This window comes from Peromyscus maniculatus, chromosome 3 (assembly GCF_049852395.1).
Source record: "Peromyscus maniculatus bairdii isolate BWxNUB_F1_BW_parent chromosome 3, HU_Pman_BW_mat_3.1, whole genome shotgun sequence".
In the NCBI taxonomy this organism is placed as follows: domain Eukaryota; kingdom Metazoa; phylum Chordata; class Mammalia; order Rodentia; family Cricetidae; genus Peromyscus; species Peromyscus maniculatus.
Window position 1 is genome coordinate 119,446,494 of NC_134854.1, and position 14,156 is coordinate 119,460,649.

Genomic DNA, 14,156 nt, shown 5'->3' on the forward strand with positions numbered 1-14,156 from the left:
ATAGATGCATTCAGAATGAATGAAAAGACAAGAGCCTTACCCTCAACATGTGGCGTTATCCTTTAAGTGACCTCTGACTCCTCTGTCACACCAACTACACTGGCTGTTCCTCCAACTCAACACACATACTTCTGCCTCAGAACTTTATTTAGTACTTGCTGTTGTGTATTTTTGGTTCGCTCTTTGTCAGATCGTCAACCAACCTCCATCCCCCGCCTCCTTCTAGTCTTCTAGACTCAACTGTCACCTCCTCAGTGAGAACCCTATACTTGAGCATGCAAACGTCCACTCAAGCCCAGACTCCACACCCCTTTCTTACTTTGGCTTTCTCCACAACAGTACCAGGGTCTGGAACACTGCACTTTTCTACATTAATATTGCTTAGTGCCCATCTCCTCTACCAGAACCTAAGTTCCTGGAACCTAAGCTGTCTTCCTAGAGGCTGTAAGCGTGACAGGTACACCGTGGCGGCTGGCTCGGTGTGGACTGCATGGGCAAGCAAATGCAATGCAGACCTGGCTGTGGAATGACAAGGCCTAGAACCTTCGGGGACATCACTGAATAGCATCTGGCTTGCTCTTGAAATCAGGAGCCACCATCCTCCCATCATTTTGGAAAGGCTTGTGCAGGGCCACATTTGTGGAAGCATCAGATAAAACAACTGCTAACTAAATGTAAGGTAATTTTTGATTGCACTGAACCCTTCATCAGTGAGCTAATTACTTTTTTAAATCATGTACAAGCTATCAGATTTTTTTTTTTTTAAAGCAAAGGATGTGACATTCAGACGCAGAAAACCCCGAAGACGTTCGGATATTTAAATGAAATATAGAAAGCTTTATTCCAAAGCCAGGCATCTCCGTACAGACTTAATAAAAAGAGCTATGTCTACATTTTAAATTTTACAACAATTTGAAGACCTTCTGCTCCCACAAAAAAAATTGATAAAAGTCCCATAACTAATTAATTAATTAAATGACTTTCTTATTTATATAAAGTATATTCCGTCTAAATGCAAAATCTTCAGATATATTTTACTATGAAACTGTTCTCGGTCACTGAAGTCCCAGGTAGTCTGTGGAAGCTTAGGTCCTGTGCTGCTTGAAGTGAGGTAAGAGGATGAAACGGCTTTCTGCTTTCCGGAGGCAGTCTTCCGATGTTTATCCTTGATGACTTGGGCAACATGATCCTCCCACTCCTTTCCTACAGAACACCCCCCATTCCCGCTGCTCACTTGGGACTCTGCACAGAGAACAACAGCCACCAGTCACCTAACAGTTCCCAATGTTACAATTCTTTCCAAACAATCTTAACACCCATCAAAAGTCTTGCCTATCGCGCGCCTCTGTTTTCTCTAACGATATTTTAATAAATACAGTGTACAGCTCTGTTACCAAGCCCTGAAAGCAAAAGTCAGCAAACTTCTGAGGAGGTGCAGTTACCAACATTGTTTTTTTTTTGGGGGGGGGGGGTGTCACATCTCTAAAATTTAAAAATAAAATCCTTTGGGGGCAATTTGTTTAATCCACTGTAAAAACTAAAAGTAGTGTCTACGTCAAGTGACTCAAATGTTAGTAAGATGCAAACATCACACTGTACAGTAGAGCAAATCCATGGTTTCTGACTGCCGAGCTGGATGCTCACCAACAGGGAGACATGAAGCCATTCAAGGAAAAGCCTGCTCTTCAGCCATCCCATTTACTCAGGGCCACTCTCTTAGGGCTTTTCGTTCTGATTGGGTAATTCACAGCTCTACTATTTTTTCAATGGCCTTACTTTTTTCTTTAATAGGGAAAGAGTCTCTTCGTGTAGCCACCTTGCAGTTTTTACAAATATTAGGGTTACTTTCACTCTGCCAGAGGGAGGTGCACACAGCTGTATGTGCTTAGAAATGCCTGCCTGATGGAAACTACCACTTCATGTCAAGTCAAGATGAATGTTCTCATGGCTGATGGGTCTGCAGAGATGGTATGTAGAAAGGTCTGATGGGTTCTTATTAACACTGCCATTACATTTGGGGAGAACATGATTGGAATGAGATATGTGAACACAAATTAATACAACAGCTTGATTTATTCAGGTTCTTGGTGCACATAACCTGGAGCTGACTAAACACTGATCTATAACACAGTCTTATAGCTTGGTCCTGAGAATCACAGACTTAATGCTGGTGTGTGGATGTGCGTGTGCGTTGAGCATGTGTGTTGCTAGGGATTGAACCCAGGGCCCCATACATGCAAGGCCAGCATTCTACATTAAGCCATGTCCCCAGGCCCTAGAACCATAATTATAAATAGACAATGGCAAATACAAAATCAGTTTTGAATTCATCCAAGTACATAAACAACAAGGTGGAACACTCTGAAATCACAATCATATTTAGTTAACAAACACACTTACAAATTCTAAAGCTGCTTCAGTTGACAACTTTGGTATCCCGACAGGAAAGCTCTGTAACACCAGTGGGCACCGGCCCAACGTTGAACTATAAAAGTAACTTTTTTCAGTGCAAAATACTATTGCTATCGGCAAATAGCAACGACACGATAAACACATGGAAGACTTAAAGACAAAATATCCTGAACGTATGTTTTCATGTAGAAAAAGTAATTTTGTAGACAGGCACGGTGGTACACACCTGTAATCTGAGCACTCAGGAGGCTCAGAGGATCGTTAGTTCAAGGCTATCCTGAGCTGTAGTCGAAAGTCAAAAGTCACAGTTCATCTTACAGGAGGCTATGGCAGGCTGTTTTGCTCCTTTGACTGTGAGTCTGGATGTGAGAGTGCTTAAACGCTCTCTTCTTGTAAACAGACAACATTTCTAGAGTTCATCATGTTTCTTCTTAAATGGCCACTGTGGATGGCGCAGTACATGCTCTGCAGCCTGAAGGACAAGGTACATGAATTCTTCTACATCAAAAGAGTAGTTGGTAAATTTGGGGTGTTCGCCCAGAGTTGGATGGTGCCCCTGCAGAGACAAACCAGAACGCATTCCCAAAGTCACTGAGGATACGCTTTCTCTACAGAAATGAAATCATTTTACTTTGACTAAGACAACTATTTTAACTCATGCTTTTCAACAGAGGCTGGCAAGCTTTTCCCACAGAGGTCCCAATAATGTTTTCAGTACTGTCAACCATCTGTTCTCAGTCACAGATGCTCTGCCAAGGAAATGCACAAGCAAGCCTAGACAATATGCAGACAAATGTGGCTGCTCTCAATAAAACTTTATTTACAAAAAACAATTGATGGGCCAGATTTATACCATAGAGCTACAGTTTGCTGACGGCTGCTATACATAATCTAATGTAAGCTGTTTTAGCAATATGGAGCTTTTCTCCAATTTACAAATATAAAGCACGCCTCATTATTCAAGAGAAGAACAGTGTATCTTTGAGACTCAGTGATGGCTCCCATTTTAATAACTGGACTTCAAACCATTTGACTGAATGTTACCTTATCTTGAGGAAACACTTTGCTGGGCTTCCGCCAGGTGATGTAGTGGACGCCTCTGAGCCTGGCCAGGTCTAAGTAACAGCGCTCATCTTCACAGTTGTACCTAAGGACACAGGGGTGTCACAACATGAGGCTTTTTCCCAGGGGTTGCCCACTGTGTAACAATCTAGGGTGGGAAATCCATCCCCCAAATATGGTCTTGCTAGAGGGTTTGTAAATAACAAAAAAGAGAGAGATAATTTTACAAACATGCTCAGGGCTGGGAGCTATAGGTCTGAGGTCTGTGGTAGCATACATAAGGCACTGGGTATCATCCCCAGCATGGCAAAAACAATTTAAATGAGTATTCTCAGAGCCTTGCCTTAATTTTTAAAGAACAGAGTAAGGTCGAGGAGTGGGCACCTTATTCAATAGGTCCTCCTGCCTGTGAGCTGGAGACTATCTTATAAGATATTATCTTTACATATGTGGGAAATGGAGTTAGGGAGGTGACACATTCAAGGTTAAACAGCTGCTTAATGAAGGAAGCAAAATCCCACCCCAGGTCCCCTGGGCTCCAGTATCTCACTGGCATTCCCTCCACTTTCTCCTTTCTTCCATCTGCCCCTCTCTTCCTCTAGGACAAACGAATTAAGACAGAAGTCCCAGTCACCTCCTACCTCGCTAACAGCTCGAAAATGTCGTGCAGAGTATTGGAAGTTTATATCAACCTTTCCTTCAATGGTCTCTTTATGGATCCACCCCCCTCCCCGTCTCTGCCTCATACATGCTGGGTAAGCAATCCACCTTTGCAGATGGTGCCTCTGCTATCCCCACCACCCGCGCCCGGTTCTCTTTCAGCATAGTAATTATTCTGGTCCCAGGGAGGGGAGTGCTTATAGTGTGAAAGGCACACAGTAGTGAACTCTGGGAAACTCTGGGAACTTGGGAAACCACAGACTCACATCTTGCGAATGGTACTGAGGCTACTGGGAAGGAGGGGGTGTCTGCTTCCTAAGAGCACTGGCAGACCTCAGACCCTTTAGCCTGAGGTTGCTTTCCTTTCCAGACACCACCATGATGTAGCTTGGCGGGAGTATATGAGGCTAGCTAGTGCCCACACTGAAACTCTTAGCTCAGAGCCCGGCTCTAAGCTAAGAGCCGACACCTGTACTCACAGCTCGAATACAGCAGCCCAGTCTGGAAGGAAAAGTAAGTGGGTGAGGCCAGCTCCGTGCATGCCAATAAATATGTCCGTGTTGTGTGTGATCCTCAGCTGATCTAAAAACGCAAGTTCTCTGCAATATGGGACAACACAAGAGAGGCGAGACAAAGGCTGAGTTAGTTCATGATCCTCTGTGACGGTATTTATACACTGTGTCACATTCCACATCTGGGCTGTGATGACGACGTCAGGTGCGCTCCAGTATTCAATAACTTAATTCATTCTTTGATAACACATTCTTTAAGCACAAACTTTTATTTCTGTTTTTCAAGGGAACATTAATCAAAAAAGTCATGGCACATGATATCAACGTAATTACAAAAATCGATAGAATTCAAATAAAAGGTACCATTCCAATGGGCAGATAATACTGCAGCGCAGAGCAAGCGGGAAGCCCCGCTCTTCCCTCTTCCTGGAAAAGGAGAACGAGCAAGTGCTGAAGAGATACCAGAATAGCCCAAGCTGAAAACGACTCCCATCAAGTAATAAAAGAACTTCTAAAAACACGAGAATGGGAGTGCTGGAGAGACGGCTCAGCAGTTCAGAGCACTGACTGCTCTTCCAGAGGGTCTGAGTTCAATTCTCAGCACCCTCACGGCAGTTCACAACCATCTGTAGTTTCAATGCGAGGGGATTGGAGACACTCTCCTGGCCCCCTCAGTCACAGCACACACGCGGTAGGCAGGCATACACGCAGGCAAAATGCCCACACACATGAAAGAAAATAATCACGTTAAAAAGAGAATAAATGACGTGACGTCACTCGATGCCACATACCTAAGATGGTCTCAGAGGCAACCAGCCATTGTCTGTCTTTGCAGGAGACTAAGATTTCACAGTTGTTCTTTTAAAGTCAAGATACCAGTGGAGTGCGAGCATAGGGAGCCATGTGGGGGGTGGGGGAGCTCCAGAGATGAACATAGGAGGGGTAACAGCAAAGGAGACACCGGTAGCATTCAGCTGACGTGTGCTTCGTTCTGCCAAACAAGCCCACTCTGAAAAGCCCGTTACAAAACTGAGAGAGACAGGCGTATGTCAACGACCCATAAAAGGTCACTGCAAACGTCATCCTCGCCTCCCTTCTTGCCCCCTCAGAGCCCGGGAAACTCTGATCTATGCCTGTAACACCAGCAGATGCAAACATGTCCACTCAAAACCAGTCCACAGAAATGTACTGAAGTGAGGAATAAGAACTGGAATATGGGGGAGGAGGGACTGAATAATCATAGAAGAACAAGTGCTCCCAGCCCCACTGTATCCAAAGTCCAGAATGATAAAGATCTAAGAAGGAAAGGAAAATTCTTTCTTAAATCAGCTTTTTAAAAAAATCCAAAAACAAAACAAAGAAACAGAAAAGGAAGATAATCTTTCTGTGTGCCTGTCACCAGGAAAAGGTGTCTCCGTTTGCCCTGGAATGTGGACTGGTGCCAAGGTAAGGACGGTGTGATAGTTAATTCTGATTAATTTGACCCATTGTGGGATCACACAGAAAGGGCGTCTCCGTGAAGAACTGTCTAGATTGGGTTGGCCGGTAGGTAGATTGTGAGGGTTTTTTTTTTTTTTAATTGGGTTAATTGTGGTGGGAAAACCCACCCTGAATATGGGTGGTGCCATTTCATGGCCATGCCCAAGACTGAAGGAAAAGAGGAGAGTAAGCTGCGCATTGGCCTGCAGGCATGAATTCACTGCTCTCTGCTCTGAGACTGTGAATGTAATGTGACTAGCTACTACAAGTCCCTACACCTGGATTCCCTGAAATGATGGACTGTAGCCAGAATTATGAGCCAAATTAACTTTACTCCCTTAGGTTGTTTTTGCCAAGGTATTTTTACCACAGCAGTAGAAAAGGAAGGTAAGACAGATATCTTTGCTCAGGTAAACACAGGTAAACCCCTTGGACTTGCCAGCTGGACTGGAACCATTTTGGACTGGAAGTCACAGATGCCAATGCTAATCAGTTATTAATGATCACCGTAGACTGACAAGGTATGGATTTATTTTCCTTGCTTCACCGGGAAAATGTTCAGACAGCCTAGAAAGCAGGTAACAGCCCAGCATCAGAGGTGCCTCTCTGGCTCCTTCAGGTTGATGCCAGGCCTCCATCTTGGCCACACATGTCTTCGTGTGCCAATGGAAGAAGCCACCACAGCCCAGTGTACTGTGAGAACAGGGGAGCATTACATCCTCAGAGCATTGCTGCAGGTGTCAGGTGAGTGAAGGCCAGTGGAACATGGTAGCAAGCCTTAAAATGCAGGGGCTGTCTCACAGCTTCTGTGTCTCCATTCTGTGTCTGAGGTCCTCAACACAAGAGGCACACTGTCTGCCATACCTGGATCTCAGCTTTGAAGCCCAGTGGCCAGTGCACAGTCATATCCTTAAGGATTCATCCCCTTAGGAAGTAGGAGCTGATGAATGAGGTGCAGCACTCCCAAGCTTATGTAGCTGCAGGAAGTGCATCTATGGGAGGTACCCTCTGCAGGGTGTGTGTGTGTATGTGTGTGTGATAGAAAAAAAACTATCAACTGTCATAAATTGGGATAGTGATCACAGGAAGGTTGAGGAATAGACAGAAAACTTCACTTTTTTGTCGCTTTTCTCTGGGGCTTTCTTTTTGAATTTTTAAAATTAGATTTATTCATTTTTTTTTTTTTAAATGTGTGTGTTTGGCCAGCACCATGTGTGTTTGGTGCCCCCCAGAGGTCAGAAAGGGGCATTGGAACCTTTGGAATTGGAGTAAACAGCTGGTTCACTACCGTGTGAGTGCTAGGAACCAAGACCGGGTTTTTGGCTAGAGCAACAAGTGCTCTTAACCACTGACCATCTCTCCAGCCCCTTTTAATCTTTCTTACTCTACTAGATTTCTTTCTACCTGGAGACATACTGCGATTTACAGTGTGACTGCTCTCAAACCAACAGGAATTACTAGACAGCAGTGAGAAGCATGTTTTCTTTCTAAGCCTTTTGGTTCTACCAAAATTTAAAAAGAAATATAAATACTTTATAAGATTTTTTAGTTAATGGTCTTCAAAGTTGAAATCCATTAGCTAACAGGATATATATATATATATATATATATATATATATATATATACAGGTGTGTATGCATATATCTTATATGTAGATATACATATATGTATGTACATGTTAAAATTTAATACTAGCTGCTAACTTTTAAAAATTCAGAAATTTCAAGTGGAAATCTGGATTCACTATTTCTCCAGAAAAATAAGATTGCACCTGAACAGGAGACCTCAGAAAGCTCGGCAGCCCTCCTGAACCCGAGTCCCCTGTCACTTCCGTTCTGCTTAATGATAGTGTCTGAGTGTCACTTCTTGGTCAGCAAGGGCCAAGAGTGCCCACTGCAAAAATGCTACGTGCCCACCAGCAAGTGGCTCAGTCTAGAGGTGAGAGCATCTGCCCAGGCCGAGGCTTACCTGTATTTGTAATCAACAATCTGGACTTCAAATGTGGATACTGTTTTCAGTGCATTTACCAGCTGGAAAAAAAACAGAAGAACGTGCAGAATGATTCTTTGCTACTTTCCTTTATAAATCCTAAAGTTTTTTTTTAATTAAAATTTGTTTTGTTTGTGCCTGTGTTCTGTGTTCATATAGTGCCCATGTGTACAGAGGAGAGCCTCACATGTTGCTCTGCAGAAAATCTATGCACTTCATTTGCCCTGGAGCCAGCCACACCTGCTGTGTGTGTGTGTGTGTGTGTGTGTGTGTGTGTGTGTGTGTGTGTGTGTACATATATGAAAGTGCATTCATCTGGGCGGTGGTGGCGCACACCTTTAATCCCAGCACTCGGGAGGCAGAGCCAGGTGGATCTCTGTGAGTTCGAGGCCAGCCTGGGCTACCAAGCAAGTTCCAGGAAAGGCGCAAAGCTACACAGAGAAACCCTGTCTCGAAAAACCAAAACCAAGAAAAAGAAAAGAAAGTGCATTCACCTGTCTTCATACATAACAGAAATCAGAGGACATCGATGTCTTCCTCCACCACTTTCTACATCACTGTTTATTTTTTTTTTAACTTGTGTGGTGTGTGTCGTACATGTCAGAGTGGATGTGTGAATGTGTGCCTGCAGGTGTGTACATATTTGGAGGCCCAAGAGCAACAACAGCTGTTGCTCCTTCATGATTCTTCAATTTTGTTTCCAGAGACAGGTTCTCTCCCTGTCTCACCAATTTAGACCGGTCAGTCAGTGAGCTTTGGGCACCCACCTGTCTCTGCTGCTCACCCCACCTCCTGGTGCTGTGGTGGAGAATGCCACCACTCTTGGCTTTTGTATGTGGGTTCTGGGGATCCAAACTCAGGTCCTTATGCCTGCATAGCAGGCACTTTATTGACTAAGCCATTTTTCTAGGCCCTTCTCCTCTTTAATATTCTGAGACAGGATCTCTCACTGAACCGGAAACTTACTGTTCTGACTCAGCTGGCTGGCGAGGGAGCTCCGGCATCTGCATGTTGCAGTTCCCCAACATTGGGGTTATAGGCACATGCAGCCATGCCTGGCTTTTATATCAGCCCTCTTACCCACTGAGTCATCTCTCCAGTCCCTAGGTCTGGATCTTGTATATATGGGTTCTGAGGGTCAAACTCAGGTTTTCAGGCTCGTATGGCACTCACTTTGGGCGTCTTCTCAACTCCTAAAGTTTATTAATTTTTTACAGATAAAAATTTGTATGCATTAAACATCATTTATGTCTATTATTTTAGACCTCATTTGAATTCAAATGTTGAGCCTGTCTCTTGAATTCATCATCCTATTTCCCTATAACTTCAGAGCAACTGGGTGCTTTGAGGATGAGGTGACACACTGTTGAAATTCCTGGCCACTCCCCCAGCTACATGACCATATATGCGCCATCCAATAGCCAAGCAAGAAGCTTAGTCATCCCAGGGCCTTATGTCCTACATAATCCACGTGCTTCATGATCACGTAATTTGCATGCAGCGTGATCATGCACAATCTCTGTGCATGTGTGGCATGGCTTTGTAAACTCATATGTGCATGTACAGGGGGAGCCTATAAAAAGTGGGTTCCATCTATCCCTTCTCTCTCTCCCTGCATGATCTTCAAATAGGCCTAAGCACTCCCCTCTGTTCTCCTCCCCCTAATAAACTCTTAGAGTGGGTTTGGTTGTGCCTCGCGGCTTTTCTTGCCTAGTAAACAGTGTCATTTAATGAATAACACAGAGCTGCATAGTAACTAATACACAATGCTTCAGACACTATGCTGAGATGGCTCTTTTCATCCAGTGTCTCATTTCAAACAAACCACAACAAGTTTGGGCCCCATCCTCTGGAAATACTGAAGTATTGGCAGAAAAAAAATTGCTATTTCTATGTCATTTCTAAAATCTCCTTTGGCTATCATTCTGGCAGACAGAAAGTAACAGAGGATGAGGAATATGCTATCAAAGCAGCATCCTGATTCTGCACATCCCTCACAGCACTGTAACCTGACACTGTGATGGTTTGCATCTCTACTAGGTGGTCCTACACAACAACAGTAACATCAACAGTCACAGAAAGCATTGATCTGGGCAGGAAGCAGAAGCAGTGTAAGGAGTCTGTCCAAGATGAAGAAGGCCCTTGGTTCAATCCCTGGCACAGAAGGAGAGAGAGGGGGAGAGAGGAAGGGAGGGAGGAACCAAATCCTGCTCTTCTCACCACACTCTGTTCTTAAGCAGTGCATATGAATGGTCGGATGCAATCTAATTAGTGACTCCACTTTATACACATGTATGCACAACTGCACAACACATGAGCAGCCACAAGATGGATGTTTCCCTCTACAAACAATCCCTTTTTTTCCCCAGGAGAGAATTAATTAGGTAGCAGGAGATTTAATCATTTAATGAGGTGGACTCACATCAAAGGAATTCCAAGTCTCTGAGAGTCCTGGAATGAGTCCTTTCTCTAATTTCCGACCACACGTGATTATCTCAACAAACCTTGTGCTGGGGCAAGTTTGCAGTCACCATCATTTAACCAGACCACCTGGGAGCCAGGCTGTACTCCTAGCACCCAGGAGGCTGAGGCAGCAGGATTGTGAGTTCAAGACCAGCTAAGCCTACATAGTGGGTTCAAGGTCAGCCCGGGCTACACACACGCCTGAGTCTTCTCTATTCACTAATCAGTGTGGTCAACGTACTGTTGCCCTGGTCATGCATACCCTTTGGAATCCATAACCTGTCTTAAAGGAAGAGCAGCATGCTGGGTACTCTTGGGCTTGCCATTGGGAGCTGAATTACTAATCTCATCTCAAAACTTTTGTGCAGTCTGCCCATAGAGTCTGAAAGTATCAGGCCAGCATCACAGCAGGGGCTGGCACTGTGCCTTGCTTCCTTCTCACTGGCTCAATGATGTTCCCTGACCTGCCCTTTCCTGATGGTCCAGGGTCACAGATACACTCAACCTCTTCTTGGTTCACAGTGGAACAACAGTGAAGAACAGTCTTAGGTCCAGGCTCCCATGATTATCTGCCCAGTATGAGACCAGATGCTATTTATGATCTTGTGCTGCTAAAATGAAGTGGATGCCCAGGAGCAGTTTCCAAGATGTTCAGCCATTCAAATGGATGGAATCTCTTCCAATTGTATGTGTTGTCGGATGCTACAGAAATACCAAATGAGATCAATCATCTCCTAAAAGGCATGCTTGCATGTTGTTACTAGTTTGCCTGGAGGGAGAATGTTCAGCCTCCTGCTGCAGCCCAGACAGGACTCACAGTTTTGTTTGGCTTTGGTTTTGCCTGTGTTCTACATAGAGCTGGTGCAGGTGTACATTTACAATAAAGCAGATCCGGATGGGATGGGAGTTTGGAGGCGCTAACGACAGTAGTTGCAGTAAGCATCGACCATTATGTATGTCTAGAAACCAATCATTTCAAATAAAGACGTTTAATGCAATACGAAAAAAACAGTACATTAGCCATGGAAGGCAGAGTCATTATGATAATATTAAAAGTTCATACCAAAACACTAACCTCATTTTGGTTCAGTATTTTCCGGTATTCTGTGCTGCGTGCAAGAACGGTAACTCGAACTTTCCCATCCTGCGATCAAAATGAAAAGTTAGAATAATATTAGATGTGCTCAAGCAAAAAAAAAAAATAAATAATAATAAAATGAACCCCAAATCTCAAATGCAATTTCCCAGAGAGGGGAAAGTCACTGAAGATATACTTGGAGAAGGGTGACTATTAGCCTGACTTCTTAACCATTATCTCAGGAATGTTACTCAACTATACAAAGGGATAAAACCTGTCATTCATTGCAGCATGGAGGGAAATGGAAGGCATTATGTTAACGTGAGTCAGGTACACAAAGACAACTACTGCATGCTCTCCCTCAGACGCAGAAGCTAAAAGAGCTGATGTCATAAATGTATACAACAGACTAGTGGAGAATACCAGAAAAGCAGAGAATAGACTGGTGGGTAGTGGACGCTGGGATGGAGGGAAGGAAGGAAACAGATGGAGTGGTTACTAGAGACACGTTACAGATACTGGAGAATCGAGGTCTGTGTCGATGCCCATGTAGAGTTACTAGGCTTAACAGTAAGGTATTGTCTATTTCCAAAAAGCGAGGCGAAAAGAGTGGAATGTTACCACAACAAAGATTGATGCTTGAGGTAACACAAGTGCTTTGATAATTATATTGTGTCAAAGTATAACACTGCACCCTAGGAATGTGTACAATTATATGTCGATTATGAGTAGACATAAGTATATCCACTTTAGCCATGGAAGACAAAACCTGCTCATTACACTATTACTTGGTTGATGGTTGGTAGAGTAGATTGTTTTGGGCAGGGATTACAAGAATTAAATGGGAGAAGGGAGGGAGATCTGGGCAAAGAAATAGACAAAGACAAGGAGACTAACGCATATTCTTACAGTACCCTTTAGCTTATTTTCAGTGGCTACTGACTCCTGAATTCAGAGGACTCCAGATCAGACAACATTACCATAGCAAACACTGCTTCTTGGTTATGTGTTTCTCTCCAAAGGTGGCATTGATTAGAGATGAATAACCAAGCCTACTCAGATCCATAACACATCCATTACCTTGGGTCCCTCCTGAGTGATGTTCAGCCTATGCAGCACATGCTCAGAGAAGGCCTTGAATAACCCAGTATTCTGACAGCCAGAGATCTGAAACAAAAGCAGGTCATGTTACAGCGAATGCTCCTCCCTGGGATTTCAGATGATCTCTGAAAATGCAGGATGGTCATCTTAGATGCTTACCAGAGGCGTGTTATAAAACAGGCCATACCGCATGCGGGGCAGCAATGAAAACACGGCTTCTTTAAAGCACACCTAAGAAGGAAGACAGTTTAGAAGACAGCATGGTAAGTGTGCACCCTTCACAGAACAGCACAGTAAGTAAGTGCATCCTTCACGCCAAAATAGCAGTCCTCATTTTAGAAAGTAAATTCTAACTCTTTTCCATCTTCTACCAAAATAGTCTAACTAGCAAACTATGTCAAAGAAAATAAAATTCATATTTTCAGAAAGTTTATAGAAAGGATTGAAGGTTTATTTCCAAGAAGTCTAGCTATAATGATAATAAAAAAGGAGAAGCCAGAAATCAATGGTAACAGCCAAGAGAAATTCAAATTAAATATTTATTATATGAGTCACTTGGACCTGACAGTTACTTAAAGACATTTCAATAGGTTTCCAGTACCTTTTTGGAATCATAGGCTTTCAAATGTATGACGTCATAATCAGTAAATGCTTTCCAGGTATCGGAGAACAGGTCACCATATCCATAAGAGCTCTGAAGGCAGAAACAAGAAGTTAGTGTCACCAGAGGATGCTTAAAAGGACACATACATATGACATCATTTATACACACAATAATATGCTCACTGAGCAAAATCCATTATAGCAAGTAGATTGCATTTGGAAAGAAATTTCAAAGCAAATGGCTTGAAAGCTTAAACACTAAATGAATATTCTCCCCATTGAATAATGAATAACGTGACAATACCCCATTCACATTAATAATGTCACTAGTAACACCACATTTATACAACATATAATACTAACAGTATCTGGGATGCTTCCCACATCCCAGGCATTGTTCTAAGCACTATAGACTATTAATTCAGCAAACAACCCTGCAACTCTAATGGGCGAGCTGATGTCCTCAGCCTCATTTTATACACGAGGAAACCGTATATAAATTCAAATAGTTTGCCCAAATTGCAGAGCTAGTGAGTTACAGGGCTGTGGTCAAACCCAGTCTGTGGTCTCAGACTTCATGCTCATCTACTCCAGGACAGCTACTTCTCAGTGGGAACCTGTCCTAGTGAGTTTACCAAAATGCATCTCCTTCCTGGAAGACAGAAGTTAATTATGAGCTCTACCGGGTAAAGGGAGGGGCTCGGTCCATTTTAAAATGGTGTGACTTAGACCGAAGAACTCAGCCAAGGGACGGAGGAGACTCTAGTCATGGGACTCCAAAGTCTGCAGTCACTTG

The 14,156-nt window shown here is 43.5% G+C and overlaps 1 protein-coding gene across 2 annotated transcripts in view; it reads right to left on the bottom strand.

The window, feature by feature from the left end:
• Positions 1–812: 812 nt before the first annotated feature.
• Positions 813–14,156, bottom strand: part of Eogt (EGF domain specific O-linked N-acetylglucosamine transferase) — a 33,680-nt gene continuing 20,336 nt past the window's right edge. For both annotated transcript variants that reach the window (XM_076567434.1, XM_076567435.1), the window contains exons 11-18: positions 13,359–13,451; positions 12,917–12,988; positions 12,737–12,823; positions 11,654–11,722; positions 8,095–8,156; positions 4,614–4,733; positions 3,457–3,559; positions 813–2,968 (exon numbers count right to left, since the gene is read on the bottom strand). In XM_076567434.1, coding sequence (XP_076423549.1) covers positions 2,822–2,968; positions 3,457–3,559; positions 4,614–4,733; positions 8,095–8,156; positions 11,654–11,722; positions 12,737–12,823; positions 12,917–12,988; positions 13,359–13,451 — 753 coding nt within the window. In that variant the 3' untranslated portion in view covers positions 813–2,821. The remainder of the gene's footprint in view (positions 2,969–3,456; positions 3,560–4,613; positions 4,734–8,094; positions 8,157–11,653; positions 11,723–12,736; positions 12,824–12,916; positions 12,989–13,358; positions 13,452–14,156) is intronic.